This window comes from Pithys albifrons, chromosome 7 (assembly GCF_047495875.1).
Source record: "Pithys albifrons albifrons isolate INPA30051 chromosome 7, PitAlb_v1, whole genome shotgun sequence".
NCBI classification, from domain to species: Eukaryota; Metazoa; Chordata; class Aves; order Passeriformes; family Thamnophilidae; genus Pithys; species Pithys albifrons.
In genome coordinates, this window is record NC_092464.1 from 11,043,694 (window position 1) to 11,067,605 (window position 23,912).

The 23,912-nt window shown below is 38.8% G+C and overlaps 1 protein-coding gene across 5 annotated transcripts in view; it reads right to left on the reverse strand.

Moving 5' to 3' along the window:
- The window catches only part of DIP2C (disco interacting protein 2 homolog C), a 304,530-nt gene that overhangs the window by 35,590 nt on the left and 245,028 nt on the right, over window positions 1-23,912 (reverse strand). For all 5 annotated transcript variants that reach the window (XM_071559895.1, XM_071559893.1, XM_071559892.1 and 2 more), the window contains 9 exons: window positions 23,060-23,261; window positions 20,941-21,050; window positions 20,074-20,154; window positions 15,698-15,821; window positions 13,961-14,082; window positions 11,942-12,053; window positions 11,706-11,815; window positions 8,825-8,955; window positions 827-995 (listed from right to left, as the gene is read on the reverse strand). In XM_071559895.1, the coding sequence (XP_071415996.1) occupies window positions 827-995; window positions 8,825-8,955; window positions 11,706-11,815; window positions 11,942-12,053; window positions 13,961-14,082; window positions 15,698-15,821; window positions 20,074-20,154; window positions 20,941-21,050; window positions 23,060-23,261 (1,161 nt within the window). The remainder of the gene's footprint in view (window positions 1-826; window positions 996-8,824; window positions 8,956-11,705; window positions 11,816-11,941; window positions 12,054-13,960; window positions 14,083-15,697; window positions 15,822-20,073; window positions 20,155-20,940; window positions 21,051-23,059; window positions 23,262-23,912) is intronic.

Sequence of the window (23,912 nt, forward strand, 5' to 3'; positions counted from 1 at the left end):
AATTTCCATCTTTCCTAGAGGCCGGATGGCCAGATGACAGTCTAATAGCTGTAGAAGAGCACACATACTTGCTTGTCATCTCAACATTAGCACATAGGAAATGATGGGTATGCTAATTCTAAAGGGAGGGAATGCTGTTTCCCAAAATTGATTCAGATGACAGTGAATAATAGCAAAAAGGAAGCAATGTCTAGACTTGGAAAAACCAATTAGGAAATTATTAACAGAGGATGGTAAAGACTGGAGACATTATAAATATCAGTATCTCAAAATCTAATTTAATTTGGTAGCACACTGGAAATTTCAGATGATTTCAGAAATTTAACTAGCTACCTGGCTTTTAATTCTGGAGGAAAAAAGGAAGATATACCCTTGTCTCCATACAATGAGGACAATCTAGTTAAAAAAACACAGTGCTTTTAAGCATGTGATTATTTAACTACAGGGGTCAAACCCACATTAGTTCTTCATATAATCAGAGTATTTATAAAACACTCCACACAATATAACACTCCTTGGGTTTCTCGGACATTTATCCCTCTGTTTCTCAACACTTGTCTATTAACACAGGCTGCAACAACAGATCAGAAAGCTTAGGTAAATAAAAGCCTTTCCTTGATGTTTAGTAGCCCTGTGATCTGAAAGAGTACGATTGATATTCATACATAGCCTCTGGCAAGGAATAACATGGGTTCTGTGGAAGCTGCCTGTGCCCTCTGATGATTTTCATCTCATAGCAGACATTTAGCAGTGCTGCTCGTGGCAGGGAGGCTCCCAAACACCACCGTGCAGGCGACAGGTTGTGCGGAACAGCAGAATTACTCACCTTCAGGGACTCCGTTTGCGACCCGAGTCCCTTAGTACAAAGCTCCATGACTGAATAGGAACAAAAAGTGTCTCTCACTTTGTACTGACTCACGGCAAGAAGCCACAGAGCAGGATTGGTCTCCAATTCCGAAGGAGGAATCAGAATAGACTGGTGTCCTGAATAAACGCTGTAAGACACAAGATTCATTACCACACACTAAACATCTGTGTCCGCAGACGTTTACAAGCCATGGGCACCAGAATATGCAGTTTATCCCAGCACGGGAAGAACTATGTAAATAAAGCCTTACAGTGCTCCACAGCTGCAGAAGTTTAACATGAAATTTAACTCTTTAGCTACACCTTCAGAGTCTGACAAATCATGAGGAATGCAGACAGAACATGCTCCTAAACTACTAATTTACTCAAAATTCCAGTGGACTTTGCAATTAGAGCTGTACCAAAGACAGCAAAATAGCTCAGTTATTAATGGTGATAATAAACAACAAAAATATATGTTGCTGACAAATAATTTAGATTGATAAAGTATCATTTTAAGACACCGTGATTAAAACTCAAGTGCTTAATATGCAAGTAACTTGTCTCCTAAAGCAAGCAAGTGGTTTGCAATAATTTTCAAGGGAATGAATCTGGCCCCAATATAACAAACCTTGTGGCTTTAGATTTCTTCTATGAAAGTTTTATTAACTTTTGAAATTCAAACAAACTACATCTCTTGTTTACAGGATATCCAGTGAGTCTAACTACTGAGAAAAGGCACTTATCAGTGTCACTGAAGGAAACAATTATGTTAGAACTAATTTCTCTGGTACCTAAAATTCTCCACAAGGGTAAAATATTCCCAGTTTGATGGCTTTATTTCCCATGGGTCCTATGCTGTTCACTCATATCACGCAGGCAGATTTACCATCAATTTTACAGTCCCCTTACATCTCAATTTGTGATCTGTAGATATTTCAAACTGGAACAGTGACAGCATAAAACCCCCAAATCATAGAAGTTCTGAGAAAGGACCATAAAAGGCCCTGAGATTTATGATGCAGAAGACAATTTCACTTGTGACTTGAAAACTTGAAAGGCCAGCTTGGTAAAGTAAAGCTGATGTTTTCAAATCCAAGTGCCCGAGGTAAGACATGAAATGGAACTTTATTTTCAGGAATATGAGCATTTCTGTAACACTGGACATCAGGAAGCAGATACACACCTTTCCAATCTTGCAGACAGGCTGCTCACACAGGTTCCTTCCTTGCTGAGTGAGTGTCCCCACTCCCCCCAAACCCAGATGAGGGTGCTTTCAAAAGCTGTGCCACGTACAGGAAGGTTTGTGTGACCTGGATGTCTTCACTTGGTACGATAAAGGCATAAAAGGCGCAAAAGTCCAGCCACAATGGCAGTTAATAATCCAAACTGTTTAGGTTTCTGCTGCAGTATGAGCCAGAGGATGTCATGAAATATGTATGAACTACAGTTCAAACAATTTCATCTATCACAGGGCAGAAATTTTATCTTTGACTGCTTGTCCACATTTATGCCACTCTTGGTGATTCATGACCAGTGACTTGCCATGGAGCGATGTGTTCTTGGATACAGCTGACATAATGACTGTGGCACAGGGCGGTCAAATGAACCATTATGCTTTTATGGAATCAGAATAAAGTATGACTGAACCTTGAGCATGTGCTGCATAAAAATGTGAGAAGAGAACTTGGCAACACTACCTACATCTGAAAGGGGTATGCCCTGAGCTCACGTGACAGATCAAACCAGCCAGGGAGTAGTAACAGTTTTTACTATAAATATTACTGTGTTCTTTCTTTCTTAGTCAATTCTATTAAGTTTTTCAGAGTAGTAAGACCAAAAGGCCTTACTAATTCACAAATTTAGGGTTAGAGCCCCACAAACAATCAAGGTGTATGATCTGTCTGGTAAATGCATAATTCTTACAAACAGGAAGCTGTAACCACACAAGTAAGAACCCGGGATGGGCTCCAATCTGTACAAATATGGTATATAGAGATTCAGTATTAAACACTTCACCCTGCCCCCAAACTCCTCTAGTAGATGCAACCAGGTGAAAAAAATGATCTGCACAATAATGTTGCCAAAATGGTCAAATGTGGGAGAATTATTACAACCATATTAAGATCCCTTAAGTACCAATATTCAACTGGACAGAACATACCAAAATCAAGACAAACTCAAAAGAACAAATTTTATTCCTGCACTAAAATGTGCTCCAACAATCTCCACAGTAATATGGAAGAAGAAAGCTGCATTGCTGCAGTAGGAAAACAGAAAATTGATTCCAAGTGTATTTTACCAAGAAAATGTCCAAAATAGTGGAATTTGGGAATAAAAATTTACACCTAAGACAAATATTTTGCACCTCAGCAATACTAATGTGTGTGGGTGAGCTGTCTGCCTCTCGTGATGGTCTTATGGACAAGTAAGAAAGATACTTGTGTTTGCTCTTAATCTCCTACCAACAGCCATGCAGCAAACATGAGGATTTGGACACAATATAACCCATCTTCTCCAGACTGAGGAAAACAAACACTCTTATGATCAGACTGTGACTAAAAAAATTATTCCAATTAGACTGAAACTAATTAAGATGTTAGTACCTTTTCTGAGATTTTTTATGCCTCAGAAATACTGTGAAGTTCAGAATCAAACTGCAGAGCAGTAGGCAATACCTAGCAGGAATGAAACTTTCTGTAGCACAGAACCTCAGACGTGTGCTGCTCGTCTGCAATACCCAAACCTACAGACAAACACCATGCCTGGAAACCATGCCCAACACAGGCTTTTCCTATGGGGCTGTGGCTTAATAACCCATGCATATATTTTGACTTGCTAGAGCAGTTGGTGGAGCCAGAAGAAGAACTGCAAAGACATATTTCTAGGGTGAATGTGCCAGTTTCACAGCTGAAGCGGTTTATGCAGCACCTGGTCACCATGATGTCAGCCATAACTTGGCTCACCTCCTTGAATCAATCTCAGAAAAACTATGCAGAATTTATGAATCACTCTGAGCAACAAAATGTTCCCGATAGCCACATATCCTTGAAAATTCACAGGTTTACATTCCCACGTTAACCCCTGAGAAGTTGTATACCATCAATGTTTTGGTGGAGAGAAGCTGAGATAAAAATTCTTCTTTGCACAGCTGGTTGAAACATTTCTACCATTCTGGTGGTTTCAAATCACTGTGAGATGTTAGAAGGTGTTTGTTTACTATGAATGCCAAACATCACGCAGAGGACCATGTGCTTGAACAAACTGCAGTCATGGAAGGCAGCTTCGGAGGTGTTGGATAAAGCTAGATACTGTTCCAAACCTGTAGAAGTTCTGTCAATGCTGCCTCCATGTAATTCTAGATATGGTAGAGAGGTTTGGTAGGTTCATCTGGGCATGGTACTCTAGATCTGCTAGAGTTAATCCTGAAACTTTCATCTTACCTTTAAACACAATGGTTAAGATGGTTAAGCTGTCAGCTTTTCTATCCTCATACAGAACCAACAAAACAATGGTGAACACTGTGGCATCAGGGGGATCAAAGGGATATTAGGAAAACTTGGAGTTGTGACAATAACTTCTGGGATGCAGGTGAAGAGTAAAATGGATGGCTGAAGTGTGGGATCACTTTTAGAAATACTGTCTTCCTTTAGGGAACTGCTTAGCAATCTGGGGGGAAAAAGGTATTCATGTGATTCACGTGGTGGACAAAGCCCTGGATTTTGGCAGTAGGTGAAAAGCCTTGTCTGCCAGCAATAAGCAAGGGCTGCCCAAGGACAGGAATATTCCAGGTAAATGCACCAGGATGTATTTTGGTACCATCTGATCACAACACTGGCTGCACTGCCTGGCAGGCTGTTTTGGCAGCATGCAGACATGCCTGGAAGGACATCTTGGCACTTAACTGTTCCACTGAATCAGAGATTTACCCCATATTGTGCTGAGGCAGATTAAGAGTAAAGTCTTGAGGTTTTATTATAGTTCCAGAAATTTCAGCAGGTCAATAAACACTGACAAATGGCAATTGCAATTGCATTCTGGCAGACTACTGACCCGTCACTGCCCTTACTTCTATGTCCTTCTCAGGTGATATGAGCTGCTTTTCCACTTAACTGGAGAAGGCAGGTAAGAACAGCTGAATCTTGTAACTATATGCCTTTAGTTTGTGCTTTTCTACCGACGGTATCTGGCATTTGGTGATGACAGACAGGTATAGGAACTGGACATTTGGTAGTGCCCAAAACTGAGTGGCCATGCCCGCAATTCAAAGTCTGTGAAGAGTCTGCATTGCTAAATTAACCTGAAGGAGACTGAGCAAAAGTCTTCACAATCACCTGGACCAGAGCTTATAGGAAGGACAGCACGGGCCATACAGGACAGTGTTTAGGCATGTATCTCACTTAGGCTTCACAGGACTTGGACCAAAATTCAGTCTTCAGTTCTGGAGACACACTACACTATGTGCACTAAAGTGGGACTTTTGGAGAACAAGTAAAGGACGTCACACCACCTGCAGAGTCCAAAGATACCCAGTTGGCACACAGTGCACTAAGAGCATGACTGCACATGATAAGCTACCAATACCAGAGAGACAAGAGAGCTCACAAGAAGTGCAACTAATGTACAGCAAAAGGTCACTTTACTGCATCTTACCTGGAAAGCCTGCCTGGACTATTTCATGGCATTCATGCTATTTATTACATGGCCACTCTGGACCAAAAAATTTGGTTCCTCTGTTTCAGTCTGAGTCTCACTGACTGAATAAAATTTATTTAAAATTATTAATGTACTTAATTTTAATTTGAGCAAGGACAATTCTGTCTTCCAGTATTAAAAGTAGAACTGCAATATGAATTTGCTTAGCTGGTTTAAAGTAGAGACAAAATTCTTATTCTACTCCATTACTCAGCAACTATCAATTAAGTGAATCCTCACTAATGAACTGTAGAATGTTCTATTCTGCCCTACAGTGAGCGTTAAGATAGGGACATCTTAATTTCAGGAAGCATTTATGAACAATGGGATTTAGAATTCATCTTTTTTATACTGGAGGACATTTTTAATTTTTTTTCCTTTTAAAGAATGTAATACATTTTAAAGTGTAATGTAATACAAGTCAGAATACTAGAATCATCCTCTCAGAATGGATCAATGACATTATTAAACAGAAAAACACAATCATGAAGTACTCTTTAATTGAGTCACGAGTAAGAACCTGTTAAAATTAGGAAGTTAAGGGTTTGTAAACTCACATGGGGCTGATGGCTGCCACCACACCCACGACGTGCTGTTCAACGGCAAAGGTTCCAAGGAAACCCTGCTGGAGCATGCAGCCAGTTTAGAGGGAACTGTTCTTTTTAATGTATTGCTCTGCTTTGCAAGGTTTCTTTTCTTTATTATTTTATAACCTGTAGGCCATAAAATAATAAATTCTTAAACTATAAAAACTTTGCAAAACTATGCAATATATTCCAAACTTACCAAAGGGCTGGCTCCATGCTCCAGCAGCTTTCCTAAGTAGCTTTGACCTCACAGAATGGGGCATTCTGGGGCACCGCAGTGGAGCAGGCCAGCACAATCGTCTAAGTACCTACAACGGGGATAAAAGGTTAGTTTTTCTTTCATTCCTTAGTCAGAGCCTCCTTTGGTCAAGTTAATAAAGGGATTAAAATGTACTCATCATTTTCACTGCAACCAGGACAGGAGGTTGATATCTCTTCCTGGTGGGCTCCTAAAATGAAGAGTTCCTATTTAACTCTCAAAACCCCCTAACTGATCAAAAATTGAAGATCTAACTTCATTTCCATATGCCATTAGAAATTGTAATTTAGTCAAAGGGAGTGGCAAAAGACAATCATAATTTTATAGCAGAATTCTCTGAGATAGAAACCTGGGCTGAAATGTTGGGCATGATTTGGTTATGCTGAACCTCAAAGGGTAAAATACAAAATTGCCGTATATCAAGTTATGACAAGCAAGAGTCTAGTAAACTCCAGGATGTATTTTTCACTATCACATCAAATAATTCGCATTCCTAAAATAGTAATGAAATGGGCATTATGTTTGTAAGTGGAATTAATGAAGCTGTATCTGATGCCAGCTTTTTTCAAATGACAATCACAATTCCAGCAGCCTGCACTTTTCCTGGTTTAATAGGAACAGGAGATCAGTAGCAAAGAAGAGATTGACGCAATGGTTTATAAGACTAGAGTGTTGCTGGCCTGATCTCAGTTCCGTCAACTCCCTCGTTTCCTTTCTCTTCTTTGAAAATGGTATAAAATTTTCTTTTCCTTCTATAAGCTACAAAGGGCACAGGCACTGATTGCTTTTTCCCAGAGGCTGGCTGCCTTAATTCACTTGCCAGTCATAAACAATCTTCTCCTCCTAAAAGGCTGAATACTATCAGTATTGGGAAGGACCTAAGGGCAGCAAATGCTTATTTGTTGCAAAAATGGTTTTGGAAGAAACAAAAATTTTTGTATTCAGGAGAGTCACAGGCAGCACAAATTTACCTGGGTTTTGGACAGGTCAAAATTTATCTGTATTTTATGGCTCTTTCATGATGTTGCATATTTCTATGTACCAACATTATCCTATACAATAATACATTCCTTAGCTGAACTCTCCTGTGGTGCAGTGCAGTCCTTGCCTGGTCTCACTGAATGCACCATGGTAGATTGGGCTGAGCCCCCAGCAGAGTGCTGACATCAGGACATGCTGGAACACTGAACTCTATATAAGAAATATTCAACTGACTTTAAAAAATCATAATTTAAAAAATTTAACTTAAAACAGGGTGATTTAATTAAAATCTTAACATTTTTGAAATTTTTTTTTGCAGCCTAAATATTTTGGTTTTGTTTTGGGGTAATAAGACACTGAAAAAAATGTTTTTCAAAACAAAGGCAACTTTAATCCTTATGTAAAATGCAAAATAGTGTTAGGATAAGTATAGCTTAAATCAAAAGAAACTGATCAAGAATGAATAAGACAATACTCTTAATCTTTAGCCTACTTAATATCTAATAAATATTTTTAAAATGGCAATAATACAGGCCAATAGCCCACTTTTGAATAAACAGTAAGTGCTGAAAAGAAATTGTTGCAGTTGTTATCAAATAGTACTTCCTTCAGGTATTCAGTAAATTGGCACAAAGTTTATCCAGTGTATTTTTATTACCCTGGATTATCTTAATTTTTAGTAACTAAAAACAGCAGTACTGCTAAAACCAAAGAAGTTTCTATGGAGGGAGCAAAGATGTTGGACTCTCATATACCTTCATAAAAATGGGCTCCATTAACACTCCCATAGTTCTTTCCCTTTGCCTCTGCATCAACCCAGCTAACTTAAAAAAAAAAAACAAAAAAACCCCCAACAGATGGACCTGCTTTTAGCGCTGAACTGTAACTTCCCTGGACTACAGAAGATTGACAGAATTGGGAAATTTATGAAGTTATTAGCAAAAAAAGATGATTCACATTTCACCATAAATGTCTTTTTACTGATAATGTCACTACTGCCACGCAAGTACACACACTTCCATGCCTCTGCGAAAAGCACATTCCTAAGTCCCACAAATGAGGAAGTCCCCTGGTATCTACCCTTGCTTTTAGATTAGAGAATGCAAAAGAGGAGACCAGGAACTACTTCCTTAAGGTAATATTGGTAAAGCAGTGCTTTCATCAAACAAATTGAGTCAGACTCTGCAGAGACAGCAGTAAAACAGCAGGAGGTCAATGAGCAGCTGTGTTGATGCCCTGTACTTCTCAGTCTAAATACCTACGGCCATGCCCTGCTCACACAAACCATATCCTCCACACAGCACTCTCCATACAGCTTCCAGCAATTCCAACTGCCTATGGCAGTCCCAGAGGTACTGCCTCTTCTTCCAGTCCTTTCATCATTCACATGATCTGGCTTGCTGTGTTACAGTACAAAGGAAACGGTGTTTCAAAAAATGCAGAACAGAAGCCTCACCTGCAGAGGCACCAGAGGACAAACCCAAGTCCACAGTAGGGGTCCAAGCAGATCGCGACTTCTCTGGAGGGATAAAGCTCACACTGCAGCTTAATAGAACGACAAAAGGCACTAGTGGCTGCATGAGACATCTGAAAGACAACAGCAAAGTAATTAAAATGATCAACTATGTCATTTTCAAGACTACATCACGTGCTTAAATCAGTTACAAGATAAAAAAACCCAAATAAATATTGACTTCATGCTTCATATAATTTATAGCTAAGAAAACATAATTTTCCTTCAAGAGGGCATCCGAATAACTGTGAAAGGGGAGAGGAGACAGAATGAATGGTAAGTTTGAAGTGATTTAGGAAGAAAGCTGTGAGTGCTCTAAAGATGTGCTTCAAGCTATATGCAAAGCTGATGATAACACACTAAACTTTCTGGAAGAACAAAGACATGAATGACTGCAGGATCTGAATAAACCATTTTGTTGCTCATCAGTAACATACTTCTAAGTACGTATTTCTTAATAAAATAAATTAAAAATGCCAGTGCACTTTTTAAATTGAAGGCGATTTTGCCTGCAAAACAGTACTAAGGAGTTAATCATTCAGCAATAAAGACTCCTATAAATGTAGTAAAGTTTCTGTAATACATCTTCACGTTATCCAGCTCCTAGTTGAGAAATGGGGTCTCAATATCTTGGTAATAAAGCTCTCAGAGATAAAACAAGCAGAAAATAGAAATAAAAAACCTGATCAAAAGGAAATTCTCCTGATTTTTCTTCTAGTGTTAGGATGCTTTCTACATTCACCCATCCTGACTTAGAAGTCCTAATGACAATGGAAACAGAATAATACCTTTTAATCTTTATCTTATTTATTAGCAACAATAAAGTTACCCCTGTAAGAAATAGTCTGGGTGGGATTTAATTTACCTAACCTTTGATCTCTGCCACATAGGAAGCTCGTTGCCTTATATACTGCCAGAGTCAATGGAGGGGAACAGGCACTTGGAAGGTAAAATTTATTTGGTCTTTAAGTAAACAGGGGAATAAAGCTCCAGAAGTGACTTTTCCTCCATTGCCAATGACAGCCATAACTCAGACTGAACATGTTCCAGGTGATGCAGAAGGACCAGCTCAGAAGAGATGTCTGCACAGTGATCATTTGCAGTTTGCAGACATTAAATCTATTTTACCTGATTCAAGACCACTTTTTCACACAGGATTAAACTGAACTCTCCTGATACAGAACTGGTGTTATTCTGTGAATTTTAAACCATACTGCGTGCAAAGCTACTGAAAAATTTGAGAGCAAACGTGGAATCTACTACTTTCAAGATGATTACAAAACATTTGTCAGTTTTTAAAAACCACAGGAATTATTTAGTCATTTTTTAAAGTTAGCACCACTGCATTATGAATATTAACCTTGTGGCCTCTTTTGATCCTTCTATAATTATTTAATCACTAGTGATGATGTAGTACATGGTCACTGTTTATATAAACCTGCTCAGTCAGCAATCTGGAGGCTTTGTGACCCAGATATTAGAAGCTAATCAAGAATTCCTTGACAGATTTATCTGTAATTCCCTCTAGCCACATTAAGAAAGGCTCATCGACTTGCCCTGCTTTTGATTATCTTTGAAGTTTTCCAAGTACTCACTCTGCATAGTTACTAGTCATTTCTGCAAGTCTGATAAGGTGGAATTCAGACCTGATTTACTGTGGATGATTGCCTTTGAAACAATCGTTTGAGGCTCCCTTTAGAAGAAATGAAGACATTCACCCCATTCAAAAATAGATGTTTTAGGTAAGTCAGATAAATTACACCCTAAAAGTCCCTGCTTCTCTCTGTTGGTTATTGAGGAGCCCAGTGGCTACTCTACATCTGTAGGCATCGTAGCTATGCAAAGTTAGAAGGAATGAATGTTGCTGGAGTGTCCAATGTTTGACATCAGCCAGCTCAACCATTTCATCAGTCGGTCTCAAGCAGGTCACTTCACTAGCTCTGTGGTTCAGATACTTCATCTGAAAACTGGGAAAATGATGCTTTCTTTGTTTATAAAGTACGCTGATAGGTTCTGAAAATAGATGGATGATATCAAAGAGTATGAGGAGTTCCATATAGGCTGTGTGATACATCAGCAGAGATAGCTAAAGTAATTGTAATCCTTGGATATGCAACAGATAGGAGTAAGGAAGTAACAGGTAAGAATAACAGAGTTGTTTTACCTCCGCCCATGTTTTGGTGAAACCAATAGTGGGGAAATACATAAATTAGTGAACAAATAGAACAGATTTGATGACCTGTGGTTAAAGGGTTGGAGAAAAAGGCAGAATAGATTTAAAGAGCTCACGATGCCTTGGCTTATCAAACAAATCTATCAATAGGTTTTTGCTGCTTACTGTAGTATAGTGCAGTATAGTACCAGGTGAATATACCAGAGAAATCATCAGATCCCTTAATAGCATGAAGAAGAGAATATTGAAAACCAAAGGCCAGTAGCTGAGTTGCAGCAAGAAGGGAGCAATGAATAGGCACTGGAACAAGCAGATAAAAGATGCCTGAGTCTCATTTCATTCATAAAATGGAAATAACAGCTGAATAAGTTGAAAAATGCTTCTGGTCAACAAGCTAGTGGGATATGCACCGGGATACTGGAATGAAATGCTTAGGCTGAGAAGGGGAGAGGGGCTAAACCCACCACAGACAGTCCTGTAGCAAGTGCAGAAGAACTAATTTAATCTTAATGGAATCAGATGATGACTGCAAGGCAGGACGCAATTTAATTTCTAGTACCAAAAATCACGAAAGTTACAAATCAGGAACAATGTACCACTTGCCAGCTGGGCATGATAGCAAGAACGGCAGCTTTATCAAGGAGTCCCTACCTTTACCCCTGCTAGCATGCCAGTTGTGGAGACACTGAAGTCAAGGTAAGCAAGCGTTTCAGGGTTAGAAGGTTTGTAGATCTGTGCAGGCCGCTTCTTTGGCAAGTCATCTAGTGAAAATAAGAGAAAGAAAACATGTGTGTTACTCCCACATATGTATCAGACAGACCTCTGAGCACCTGACAAACACAAGGATAAGGAAGATAAGGAAGAGGGCCCCCAGTCTCAGTACTCACCTGTATCTAGTACCGGAGGCCACGTTCTGATATCCACTGCTGCTGCCGCCTCTCGCGACCGTAACAATTTACATATTAATTGTGTGGTCATTAAGCAGGCAGAGCGGCTCACCTAGAAATTTGAGAAATAAGTAATAATGCAATGGGATACTAATTAATTCTCCCATGAAAATGAGCAAGACAATCTTAATAGTAAGATTGTGACTTTTCCAACACTTTGCATCAGTTATCACCTAAGGAAATCAACTATCATATGTACACTAATTTACCACTGAGCAGAAGAGATCAGCTTCTGCTTACAGTAATATCATGGAAGTCAACCTTTATAGAGCATTAAAGGAAATTCAGAGCATACCAGCACTGAATTAAACTCTACTTACTTCCTCTAATCCCATGACTTCCCTGTATAGCCAGTCTAAATATTTCAAGCTAAAACTGAGCACAAACAATGCCACTGCAGCACCTGTCAATCCAATCACTGTCACTGTCATATCAAGGGTAATTAAATCTTACATTGATAATCTTAATCTGTGAAAATCTTGACTTGGGACAGTGAAGGCATAAAGAAAAAGGAATTTCAAGAGTCGGTGGCTCTCTCAGAAATTATATTATCTGGAAGTTCAGGTGGTTCATTAAAATACAGACTACCCATGGCTGGAGAACAGCAAGTGAGAGGTAAAGACATAGGAACAGTGGGAAGGAGAAAGAAGACATCTTAGCTACGGGTTAGCAAAGACTCCAGATGGGGCTTAGTTCAGCTATATTTTACTACTACCAGTTCATCACAAGAAACACAATTGTGTAGGCCAAATTTTGCTCAGAAGCCATTCTTACTGACTTCAGAAGGTTCTGTGTAGACATAAAACATGTTAGAGCAGGCACTGACCTCCTCACATCAGGAAATTTGTGTGATTGTGTTGGCAATGAAACATGAGCCTCAATATTTTAATTTCTGTGAGGCCATCCATCTCCATATTGAAAATCTTGTGTAAAACAAACCTGAGAGGTTTATAAGTCAAACTTGCATTAATATGATCAATAAACTTCAATATTATATTTAAAGTTAGTCTATTAAAGGGACAATGATTACAAGTCAGCTTAGACTTGACAGTTTTTCATCATGAAACCAAACAGATCCAGTTTAGCTATTAAACATCAAAGGAAAAGCAAATTGACATATTTTACATCACTTCTATATGTTAACAACTGATCTTTAAAAAATACTCAGTGCCAAAATATTAAATAATGAGAACTCTGAAAACAATAGGACAATTTCTCATACCTCGATTGATACTCCATGGCATTTGATGCCATAAGGAAAGCCAGAAATTATATCTCTATTACTTGTTAATTGAAAATATGAAAATTAATTAAAAATGGTAACAACACATTTGTTTCAACTTGTTTTTTTAGAGAATTTGAATTCCATTTAATAGATTAGATACTGCCAGATATGTGGCTATCTCTTTGTAATCACTTTATTTCCCTCAGAAACAGGTGTGTTGCAGTTACGTATGTGCAACAAAGACCAAACATTGTTAGATAAAGTCAAAATACCAAATGAAAGCACTGAAGGAAAAAGTCTGAGTAACACCTGCCTGGATGAAACAAAATACTGACCAACATCAACAGAACTTTGAAATTGTTTTGAATGCAAACCAATTAGATGTACTGAGCTGACCACAAATTGCCATCAGGTGAGGCTAAACTTCCCATGGAGATTTTTCTCAATAGTCAGTGTAGCACTGCCAGTGTCCTACCGTTCTTGGCAAATAGCCAAATACAAAAAAGCACTTCAGATATATTTCTTGAAAGGAGTAGTATAGCTGAGGCAAAAAGTGACAGCTCAAGTCAGCAGGTTGTGTGCTGTCAAGAAGCTTTGGTTCTGCAACACGCATCGAAGTCCAGGTTCTTTGGAAGGAATACAAATCTTCAACCCACACCACCACTCACTTAAGTTACTGCTCCTAAATGCATCACCCATTTTATCTACTTGTGCCATTTGAGGTGGCTGCTCACCTCCACAATCATCTTGACGGTAGGCAGCGTGGTTGCGATGTTCTGGGGATGTGGAGGTCGCACTGTTATTGGCACACAGCCTGCATACAGGCAGCCGTAAAACGCTGCAATCAGGTCTATCCCTGCACAAAGAACAAGCAAAAATCCTCCCCTGAAAATCAAACCATTTAATCACAGACACTTAATGGCAGCATAAACATTACTTGGAACTGAACTCAGAAGGTTAAAAGAGTGACTGAGCCCTTTAACAGATTACTTTTTCAGCCCCTTGTGAGTATTTGTTCAGCTTCACTGATTCCTTTCAATCACACTGTTTGGAGTATGAAAAACTGAAGGCAATACACAAAACTGCGGCCAGATATCAACGTTTAGGTGAACTCCACTTTGATGTTCAGGAACCTGTTTAAAAGACTGATTTCTAATGCTTAATTATATTCCTAAATTTACATTTATAGACAAATGAGAGTATACAAGAAGAGGGATGTCCCAGCAAAAGGACAAGGTAGGATGATGCTTGTTCCTATGAGCTGCAGAAAGAACATCTGGAGGTTCCATAAAATACTGCCCTTGTCTTGCCATTTTTAACCTCACATATGCAGCTCTGACTTATCTACCTAAAATTCTACAGTAAAAAAGGGAGTAATAATTTTGAAATCCAACTTCCAACATAACATTAGGTGTTGCCCTATAAAAATATTGACTACAGGTGATGAATTATGGACAGCATCCTTCAGGTTACTTAAGGAGGCTGAGCAGACAACAACACAAAGCTCCCTCCAATGCTGCTGTTTGATACCTCCCTGGTGCTGTACACAGGCTCTGATAAGATGACTGTAGGGGCTGTCTTATTCCTCCAGTGGAAAAGGATCTGCAGTACTGGTAGGTTATTGTTCCTTCATTCATGAGAGGTGAAATACAGAAAATAAACACTTAAGCTTAAAACACTAGTCTTTCCTGGAAAAGGTTTTCCTTTATTAGCCATCGAGAAATTACTCCTATAAACTACCAAGACATCATCAGTATCTTGCTATCCTTACAAACCAAATATCACAATACAGACCGTAAATCAGACTGTTTATTTCACCAACACACGTGAAATGCTAAAGATAAAAAAGAGCAGCACTTGATCAGAAATAATTTCAAGCAAATATCAAATATGCTACCAGTTAATGCAAAGTTAAAAGCTCTTATGCCAAGGCATGAAAATCCAAGACATAGAGAACTGTGGAGATCAAGGATCTATAGAGAAAATAGCAATTAAAATTTTGTATTTCTTAAACATCTGCTAGCTATTGATCAAATTTCTACTCTGAAAAAACCCAGTATATTACTTCCTAGTTACTGTTGCTTCATCCTCAGGAAACACAGCATTTCCAAGAGGGAATTCAACAGGTGAATCTAAGAACACTTAGCAGATGGAATTGCGTGCTCATAAAATAGTCTATATCCAGGAAATTAAAACAAAAGCTGCAATAAAATTTGACTGGTCATAAGAAACAAGTTTTAAAAACACAGGTTACTCTTAATCTGAACCCAAAGAAATAACATATATGCATTGCATGAAGAGAAATTCTTTTAAATATGTTTGACTAAGTTCAAAGGACTGTGTGTAAGGCAAACATTTTGTGTCTTGCCAATGAACATGGTTTACAGTTTGGTAACACCACTGATGCTGCACCATTCTAAAGGATCTTGATAGACTTGGATTACCAAGGTACCTCTATGGCAGTTCTTTACCTGGTGGGTAAACCAGAGCCACATGGTCTCCATCTTGTAAATGTCCCCTTTCCATCAACATGACAGCAATCTTCTCAGCTCGTTTATGCAGCTGGACGCATGTTAGTGAGTTGGCTATTGTTCCCTGCACAGGAAGAAAGGTTAATGTCACAGAAGATAATGCAACGTGCTGAAAGTCTGTTTGCCTAAGCACCTTAGAAATTACAGAGTGAGGTGCACAATATGTCATGTAATCAACTTAAATATAGAAACATTCAGCCTGAGGGCGAACTGCAGCTGGAAGGAAAAAATATGTTTGTAAAGCAGAGGAATGTTCTCTATTCCTTTCTCTTTACCTTCTGGCCTCAACAGTGTTTTTGCTCCAACCAAGGCAGTACGGGAGGGTGCTAATATCCTGCCCATGTAACCTGTACTTCCCTTGCTACACAGGCAGCTTTCCTGCTACAGCCAGGAAAGTGCCTTTATGTCCTCTGCAGCAATCTGGAGCATCTGTGGAGAGCAATTCTGAAAATTGCATTTTCTTGCCTGTACACTGGAGTGGAGCCAAATGGTACAGCAGAAATACTTTAAAGACAAGAGACAAAAGACACAGGAGAAAACAATACTTTGTGACAGGAAAAAGAATTAGTCTGGAACAAAAGCTACGCACTTACAATGCATATAAATGAAAGACAGAAGAAAGGCATTTGTTAAATTTGAATAACTCTGGTCAGCATGAAAAGGAAAGTGGAAAAGACAATATGCTAGGGAGCTTGGCTTTTTTTAAGCACTTCCAATAGTGCTAACCCAAAATTATCAAACAGACAGTGTTTTCAATTGAATAAGTGGTATGGTTCTTACATTTCCTAAATACATATATATGTATGTATATAGGTACACAAATAAATACACATTTAGAGAAATACATACATCTGTATCACAAAATTCACTACCACTGCAGACACCTCAGAAGTCTAAAAATGAATGTACAGGACAGACCAGTTGCATTAAGAGCTGGTCAGGCCAGGACTGGGTTGAGAGAAAGGAACAGGGCTGTATGGCAAGGGCTGCATCTTGGCTTGTGTACTTGTTCTGTGGAAAAAGGGGATTTCAGTCTCCAGTACTGCAATGATACACTTGGCACCTATCACAAGCACTAAGTTCACTTAAAAATAGTGAGTCTGAATAAACTGAGGGGAAAAAAGAGTAAGAATATATATATATACAACACACACATTAAAACAGAACAATGCATTAAAAATGCAACAAAAATATTGTATCGCTATCATTATTGAGAGAAAGCAAGGTCTGCTGTTTAAAAGAAATATTCTTTACACTCTATTTAACAAGGTAAGGAATAATAAGTGTTTGTTCTGATCACTGTTTTCAATCCACCCTAATTATCCTACACACCCCTGCAGAACTTACTAACCACAGGCTTCAGAGAGGAGAGAGCAGTGTGACAAAGGGCTACCACTGCAAGTTATGGCATGTTACCAGGCATCACTTGGCATTTACAGACTTTATTACATACTGCCAACAAAGAAGAAAATCTAACTCAAAATAAAACAAAGTAAGGGCTTAGCATTCCTTTAGATCATCCTCAGCAACCACACTTAGTGAATTGCACTTTAGGCAATTTTAATCAATCTTCTGATCAATGTGAAAATCCTTTCACTAAGAAAGTTTCCTCTAAAGACATATGCAGCTATATGGATGATGGACTAGAGATGGCTTCCATCTGTCCAGCTCTAAGTATGCCAACGTGACCTGAGGTCTGGGTGTCCTGCCACTGCAGACCTGCCAGGAGGAATATATTTAAACTCTCCATTCCTTTTTTCAAGAAATAGCCTGTTTGCTTAGCCATAAAAAGAAGGATCCTTTATATCCCCACACACATCAAAAGCACAGGTCTCACTGGCACAGAAAGAGAATTGTTGCAAATCATGTAAATTTGTGCAAACTTGTTTACATTTCAGACTTCTGGCACTTGCTGTCTGTGAACCAGTGGAAAGACAGTGTTTATACAAAGCACAGGGAAGGAAAATCCTCTTGTTGGACAAAAATCGTTGGCAAAGATCAGCAACTTGGGACAATTCCCTTGGGTCTTTTATATAAGCTGTCCTGAAATGTAAAGGTGTTGCAATCCCTCATGACACACACTAAAAACAATGTACTGCGCTAACTTTGAAATATTTCAAAATCTCAAAAAGCCTGTGTTACAGGAAAACACTAATCTCAGTGGACTTTTGTTAGTCATCCACTGCAGGATGCCTGAATGTTTTAGAACAAAGTGTACAATGCTCAAGGAAGACAAAATAGAAAAAGTTACAAATCAGAACTAAAATTCAAGATGGGAAATAAAGCTTGTCCAGGGTAAACCCCACCTGACTGGTCATTTCTTTCCATAAAATATTAAATCTCTCCATAAACCATTACATCTCTCAAACAAATTTCATGTGATAAAGTACTCCCCACTGGGAGTTGCAGAGAAACTGAATTTCAAAATTCAACTGTTTTTCACGTCTATGGAACGAGAGTTTATTTTGCTAATCCTTGTTTTGCACATTGGGTCCTTCTCTCCCACTGTTTGAACCCTTCTGCCAGCATGGGAAGTCTGGCTTTATTTAAAGCTCAAAAGCAACAGCCTGTGTGGAGGAGATGGGACAGCACATATCACTATCTCCTTCTCACAAAATCTTTGCTCCTAACTTATAAGACACAGAAATGCAATTCTTTAATGATGTGATATTGAATCTGTAAACAGCATTGCCTTTCAAGATTTCTCCTTTGCCATAGAAAACTTACATCACTACTTCATTATTTAACTGTCAGGCTTACACATTCACAAAATGTTAGCTATTAATCTGAATTTTAAAAAAGTTATTTAATGACTTATTGGTATCCTCAAACTGGGCCCCTCAGTTCAGAAAGGATATTGAGGTGCTGGAGCGAGTCCAGAGAAGAGCAACAAGGGTGGTGAAGGGACTGGAGCACAAGTCCTATGGGGGGAGGCTGAGGGAGCTGGGGTTGTTTAGCCTGGAGAAGAGGAGGCTCAGAGGTGACCTCATCACTGTCTAGAACTACCTGAAGGGAAGTTCTAGCCAGGTGGGGGCTGGTCTCTTCTCCCAGGCACTAAGCAATAGGACAAGGGGGCACGGGCTTAAGCTCTGCCAGGGGAAATTTAAGTTGGATATCAGAAAAAAATTCTTTACTTAGAGAGTAATCAGGCATTGGAATGGGCTGTCCAGAGAGGTGGTGGATTCACCACCCCTAGAGATTTTTAAACGCAGATTGGATGTGGCGCTGAGTGCCATGATCTGGTAAATGGACTATAGTTGGACCAAGGGTTGGACTTGATGATCTCGGAGGTCTTTTCCAACCCAATCGATTCTATGATTCTATGATTCTATGAAACTGAACTTTGGTACCAGCACTGTAAAGTGGTCTGGAGAAGCATATTCTGTAAATACAGGAAGTGTTCATTTCACAGAGATTCAAAAATTACTGCAGGTTTGAGAACCCATTCAAGCTGCATAAAGACCACATGGGCTGAGTCAACCCCAACTATACTCCAGGTAGTTTAGGAGGATAGCACTATTCCAGGCCTCTCCTCTCCTGCAGACCCCCATGGACTCCGTATATTTCCCAGGCTTGACAGGTATGTCTAGATGTACCATGGTGAGATGGTTTGATATCAGACTTTCATTCTCTCTGCAGTCTTGAGAATTATTGTTTTGCCCTCTATAATCATGCAGATAGTCTGTAATGGCCCACTTTTAGTAAAGCTAAGTTCTGCACCACATCCCAACACTAATTCATTTTTGGTAAGCAACAAAATGCTGTGCTGGGCTGGCACCTCATGTAGGCTATGAAGAGAGATTTATTAGTGATCGTCTGCAGACCTGATTGGATTCTGTCATAGCTCTTCTTCACTTCTTTTTCTCATTCTCATACAGTCCCAGACAGTCCAGTTTCAAAAACAATCATTGCTTTATTTAGGGAAAATGCTTTGAAAAGCCTGTGCTTTTCAAATTGGAATTCAGGATGGTGAGCACTATAAACACCACTATTCAGTATAGAAACAGATTTGAAACAGATTCAGCAGTATTGAAACAGATCTGCAGTGTCAGCTCACAAACATATATGTGGTGGAAAAAGAAATGAGAAATGTGTAAGGCACACTGTCTGATACAAAAGCAATCTGTATTTTGACAACTGGCAATGGTTATTCTCTTTTCCTTTCTGCCTCAGTGAACATTAAATATAACAGCTGTGTATTAATGGGAAAAGAAACAGAAAGGTCGTGTCCAGCCATAGCACAGGCAGGTGCTACTGAAATCCCAGTGTGCCATTTCCAGTTGCAGCCTGTTGGAATAATGACCTGAGCTCCTTACCCTGCAGTTGAGCAGCGTGTAGAGCACATGGTCAGGGGTGGTCTGAGCTCTCCACTGTAACACTTCTGACAGGAAGAGGAACTACAACAAAGCAGAGTGAGAGTCATGGCACTGAACAACATTTGGCTTTAAAATCCAGGTCACAAGTTTTGCGAGTTTATCTGTCTTATTTATGTGCTGCATTTTACATCAATACCCAGAAGCCCTAAACATGAATTAATTCTCTTGTCATCACACATTTACAGCAAGGTTCTTTTGCATGGTAGCCGTGGCCTCTCTGGAAGTGAAGTCATTGCTGGGATTATGATAAATTACTGCATATACTTCCAAATCAATGAAACAGGTCTTACTGATCTCTCTGAATTTAAGCAGCATTTTAATTCTTTAGCTTCCTCTCTTTTTCTTACTATAAATACAGAAATATTTATACAATTTAGAACTTACTAATTTATTTGCTCACATAAGTCCCCAAAAGAGCTGAACTTCAAGTTAATTTTCCAGGAATAAAATAACAAATAAGGTCCGGAACATATATGCAAACAAAATTTCCTGAACTACAGTTGAACTAGCAAAAATCATATAATAGAGGGTGATTTCTGGTAGAAGCCCCATTAACACTTTCCATCATTGTTGCTTTGTTGTCCTATGCAAACTTATTTAAAAAAAATGCAAGCAAATAAGATGCAGTGACATCCTCTTATATTTATTTTATATTTATCTGTAAAGGGGATACAGAAATATTTTAGTGTTAATTAAAAAAAGCCATCAACAAGTTCAATAAGAACAAAAACTTTAATAATGATATGCTGCTAAGTGTCCTGATGTTAACTAGCTAAATATAAGCTGTATAAGAAAAGTTTAGTTTACCTTTCTGGCTTGGTCATTATCTTCTATTTGCCCCAAATCTCTACCACTGGCCTGTGCAATTCTTTTTCCAGAGACCAAGTTCCCCACCATCACAGAGGCAGGGCCAATTTCTAGAACAAAGCAGAAACGTGCTAAGCACAATAAAAATCCTTTGCTTGTGGACGAAAAATACATTTTTTCTTTTTTTTGCATTACATGAGGTTTTCCTTATTGACATCCACAAAACCAAACCTTGAGCACATCTCTGTTGATACAAACTTTGGTTGTGGAACAGAAGTGGTTGGAAGATATGTAGGACTGGATTTATCCTCTCAAAACGTATCTAACTGAGCATAGGCTCCCTACAGCCAGAGATACAACTTGTCTCTCTTGATATGATGAATTTTTGGAAAATTCAGCTCCTAATGTAGTCATGTCCATTCAAGTGCCTCAAACCAGAGGGACAACATTTCTGTTTCCCTCTTCTGCTCCCTGGGCTAAGTTGCATCTGTATTAGCAAATCTGTAATGCCACAGACATGAAGTGACAAGGATTAGGAAGGCAGGTGGTGCACATGGTAATATATGAAAGCCCTATAGAATGAGATAGAGAGTGAAGATAAATAACTTCAGATGAAAAGAAGGTGTCATGACTGATACTTCTCCCTGAGATGGGTTTCACTGATGTTTTGCTGCTGCCATTAAAGGAAAGTACTTGTCTCATAAATACCATTTAAGTTAATGTTAGCATTTGTTTTCTGTTTCTCCAGCATGGATCAACTGCAATTGATACTGGATTTACTTCTAGTCTATGATGTCCAAGCTTTGTTTCCGTGATTGTTTGTGGTGTGTCAAAATATAAGATGTGTAAGTAACCAGATAATGTATATAAACAGCATCTACAGACAACTTTGTTTTAAAAATATGAAAGCAATACCCTCTGGATATGTCACAACAACACAAAATGGGAGAATGTCAGACTATCAGTTTGGTTTCTGCACTCCTGGCATTGCTTTTACCATAGTGATATCTAATGTATACATATCTATATGTATCTCCTTTGCACTGATCCTGATTCAGAGGTTACTTTACTTTGTGACTTTGCAACAAGGAAATACCAAAGTGAGAAGTGCAGTAAAGGCCTCATTGCTTCCGTTAAGTTAGTGGAAGTCTCTGTTAACCTCCGACATTCGCAGTATCCACAAATTGAATGTTCTGAAACATTCCTCCAAAGGCTTTAAAAACAAAAACAAGCTGACAGTTTAGGCACTGAATGATGGACAATCTCCGTATTCAAGATCCAGAGAATAAACCCACCTCATATTCTGAGGTGCAGAAGTAGAAAATAACCAACATTTGGTCTAATGTAGCTGAATTCAAGTCCTAAGCCTGAGGCTACAGATCCAGAATTCCTTGAAATTAATCCAAATACTATAATCTGCAATTGGATACAAAGTCAAAAATTTGCTAAAATTTGATTGTTCATTGGGCATGAGTAACCAGAGATTGGACTACAGCAGCCTACAAGGCCTTTCTTGGTCTCTTAAGACAGTGTCCTGCTGTTCCATTTCATCCAATACTCTTCATAAAGTGGCAGAACTACTAAGAACCATCTTAAAACTGATTAGGGTTTTCCCTTTAATATACCTGCTGCAAGAATAATACATAATCTCCCTCAGTTAGGTAGGGAATTCTTTGCTTTTCTTTATTCATGACCAGTTTTTAAGTATTTGCTCTTTGTCCAGCATTGTTATTTAGTGTCAACAGCCCTCTTCCTCTCTATTCCTACTTCAGAAACTGAGCCTTCAAATAAGCCAAGATTTTATCTTACTCTGTTTTGGTCTCAGTCCATCCTTTTTAAACATAACTGACAAGGAATTTACAAAGAACTCCAGGTGTGGTCTCAGCAGGGCCTTGTAGAATGATAAAAATGTCATCTTTATTGAATTAGAGTCTTCCCTTCCACTCCTTGTGAAAGTCCTTCTAGCTTCTGCCAAAACCAATGATGTCTTTAACACACATAGAATATTTAAGAGGAAAGCTGATCAAGCTGATTCTCACCTGCATTAAAAATCACTTGACTCTGCTCCAAACAGGACCACAGCATTAAGTCAGAGTCCCTCTGCCTTCATTCTTCTTACCTGGTTGTTTTTGCCTTGGTTTAGGCAGGTTGGTTACACAGGTGTGGGGACACATCAGCACGTTACAAGGATGCAGCGATCCCTCCAAGAAGAGCTGTTTGGTTTCTGACAGGTGTATTCCTCCCAGCGGCGTCTTGGGAAGTGTGTTTGCTGGTACGAGCGCTAAGCAGTAGACTCCCACTTGATGAATACTGTCAATAGCCTAAAAAAAAATGCAGGAAGTCGATTTTAATGAAAGGCTAATTTTTCATCACTCTAATAAGCACATGTTGTTCTGAATTACTGCATTTAACAACCCTAATAATTAACTGGCAATGGAAAGACACTTCAGCTATGTCAGTGATAAGGAGGTTCTTTTCAGTGGGAACAGGTGGACGGAAATGTTATTGCACTCATTCCAGAAGATAAAAAAGCAAACAAAAACCTGGTGATAAATACACAAAATCTATTAGGGAATGCTACCCAGTCATCCCTCTTAAGCACACATTAGTAGAAGGTATCGTGGAGATGTAATATGGGTTGACAGCCCATGTGAAACTGCTTTTGACCTGTGCACTTCTCGGAGCTCAAGTTCAAAGGATTCTTATCAACTTATCATCCAGTCCATTTTTCTGAGCAAGGAAAAATGTTAAATAACCCCTATACCCAGTAATGTATGTAGCTTATGAATAATTTTTTTATAAGATAATAACTATTTCACTCCTGATTACAGTGTAAAAGATGTTCAGGCAGGAATGGGAAATAACAATATAAGAGAAAACAGTGAAACTATCCACTTGAAGAAAAATCCGTTGAATAAAAATCAGAAAAATAAACATCTTTGAATGTTGTATCAACCATGTTCATTGCCTGA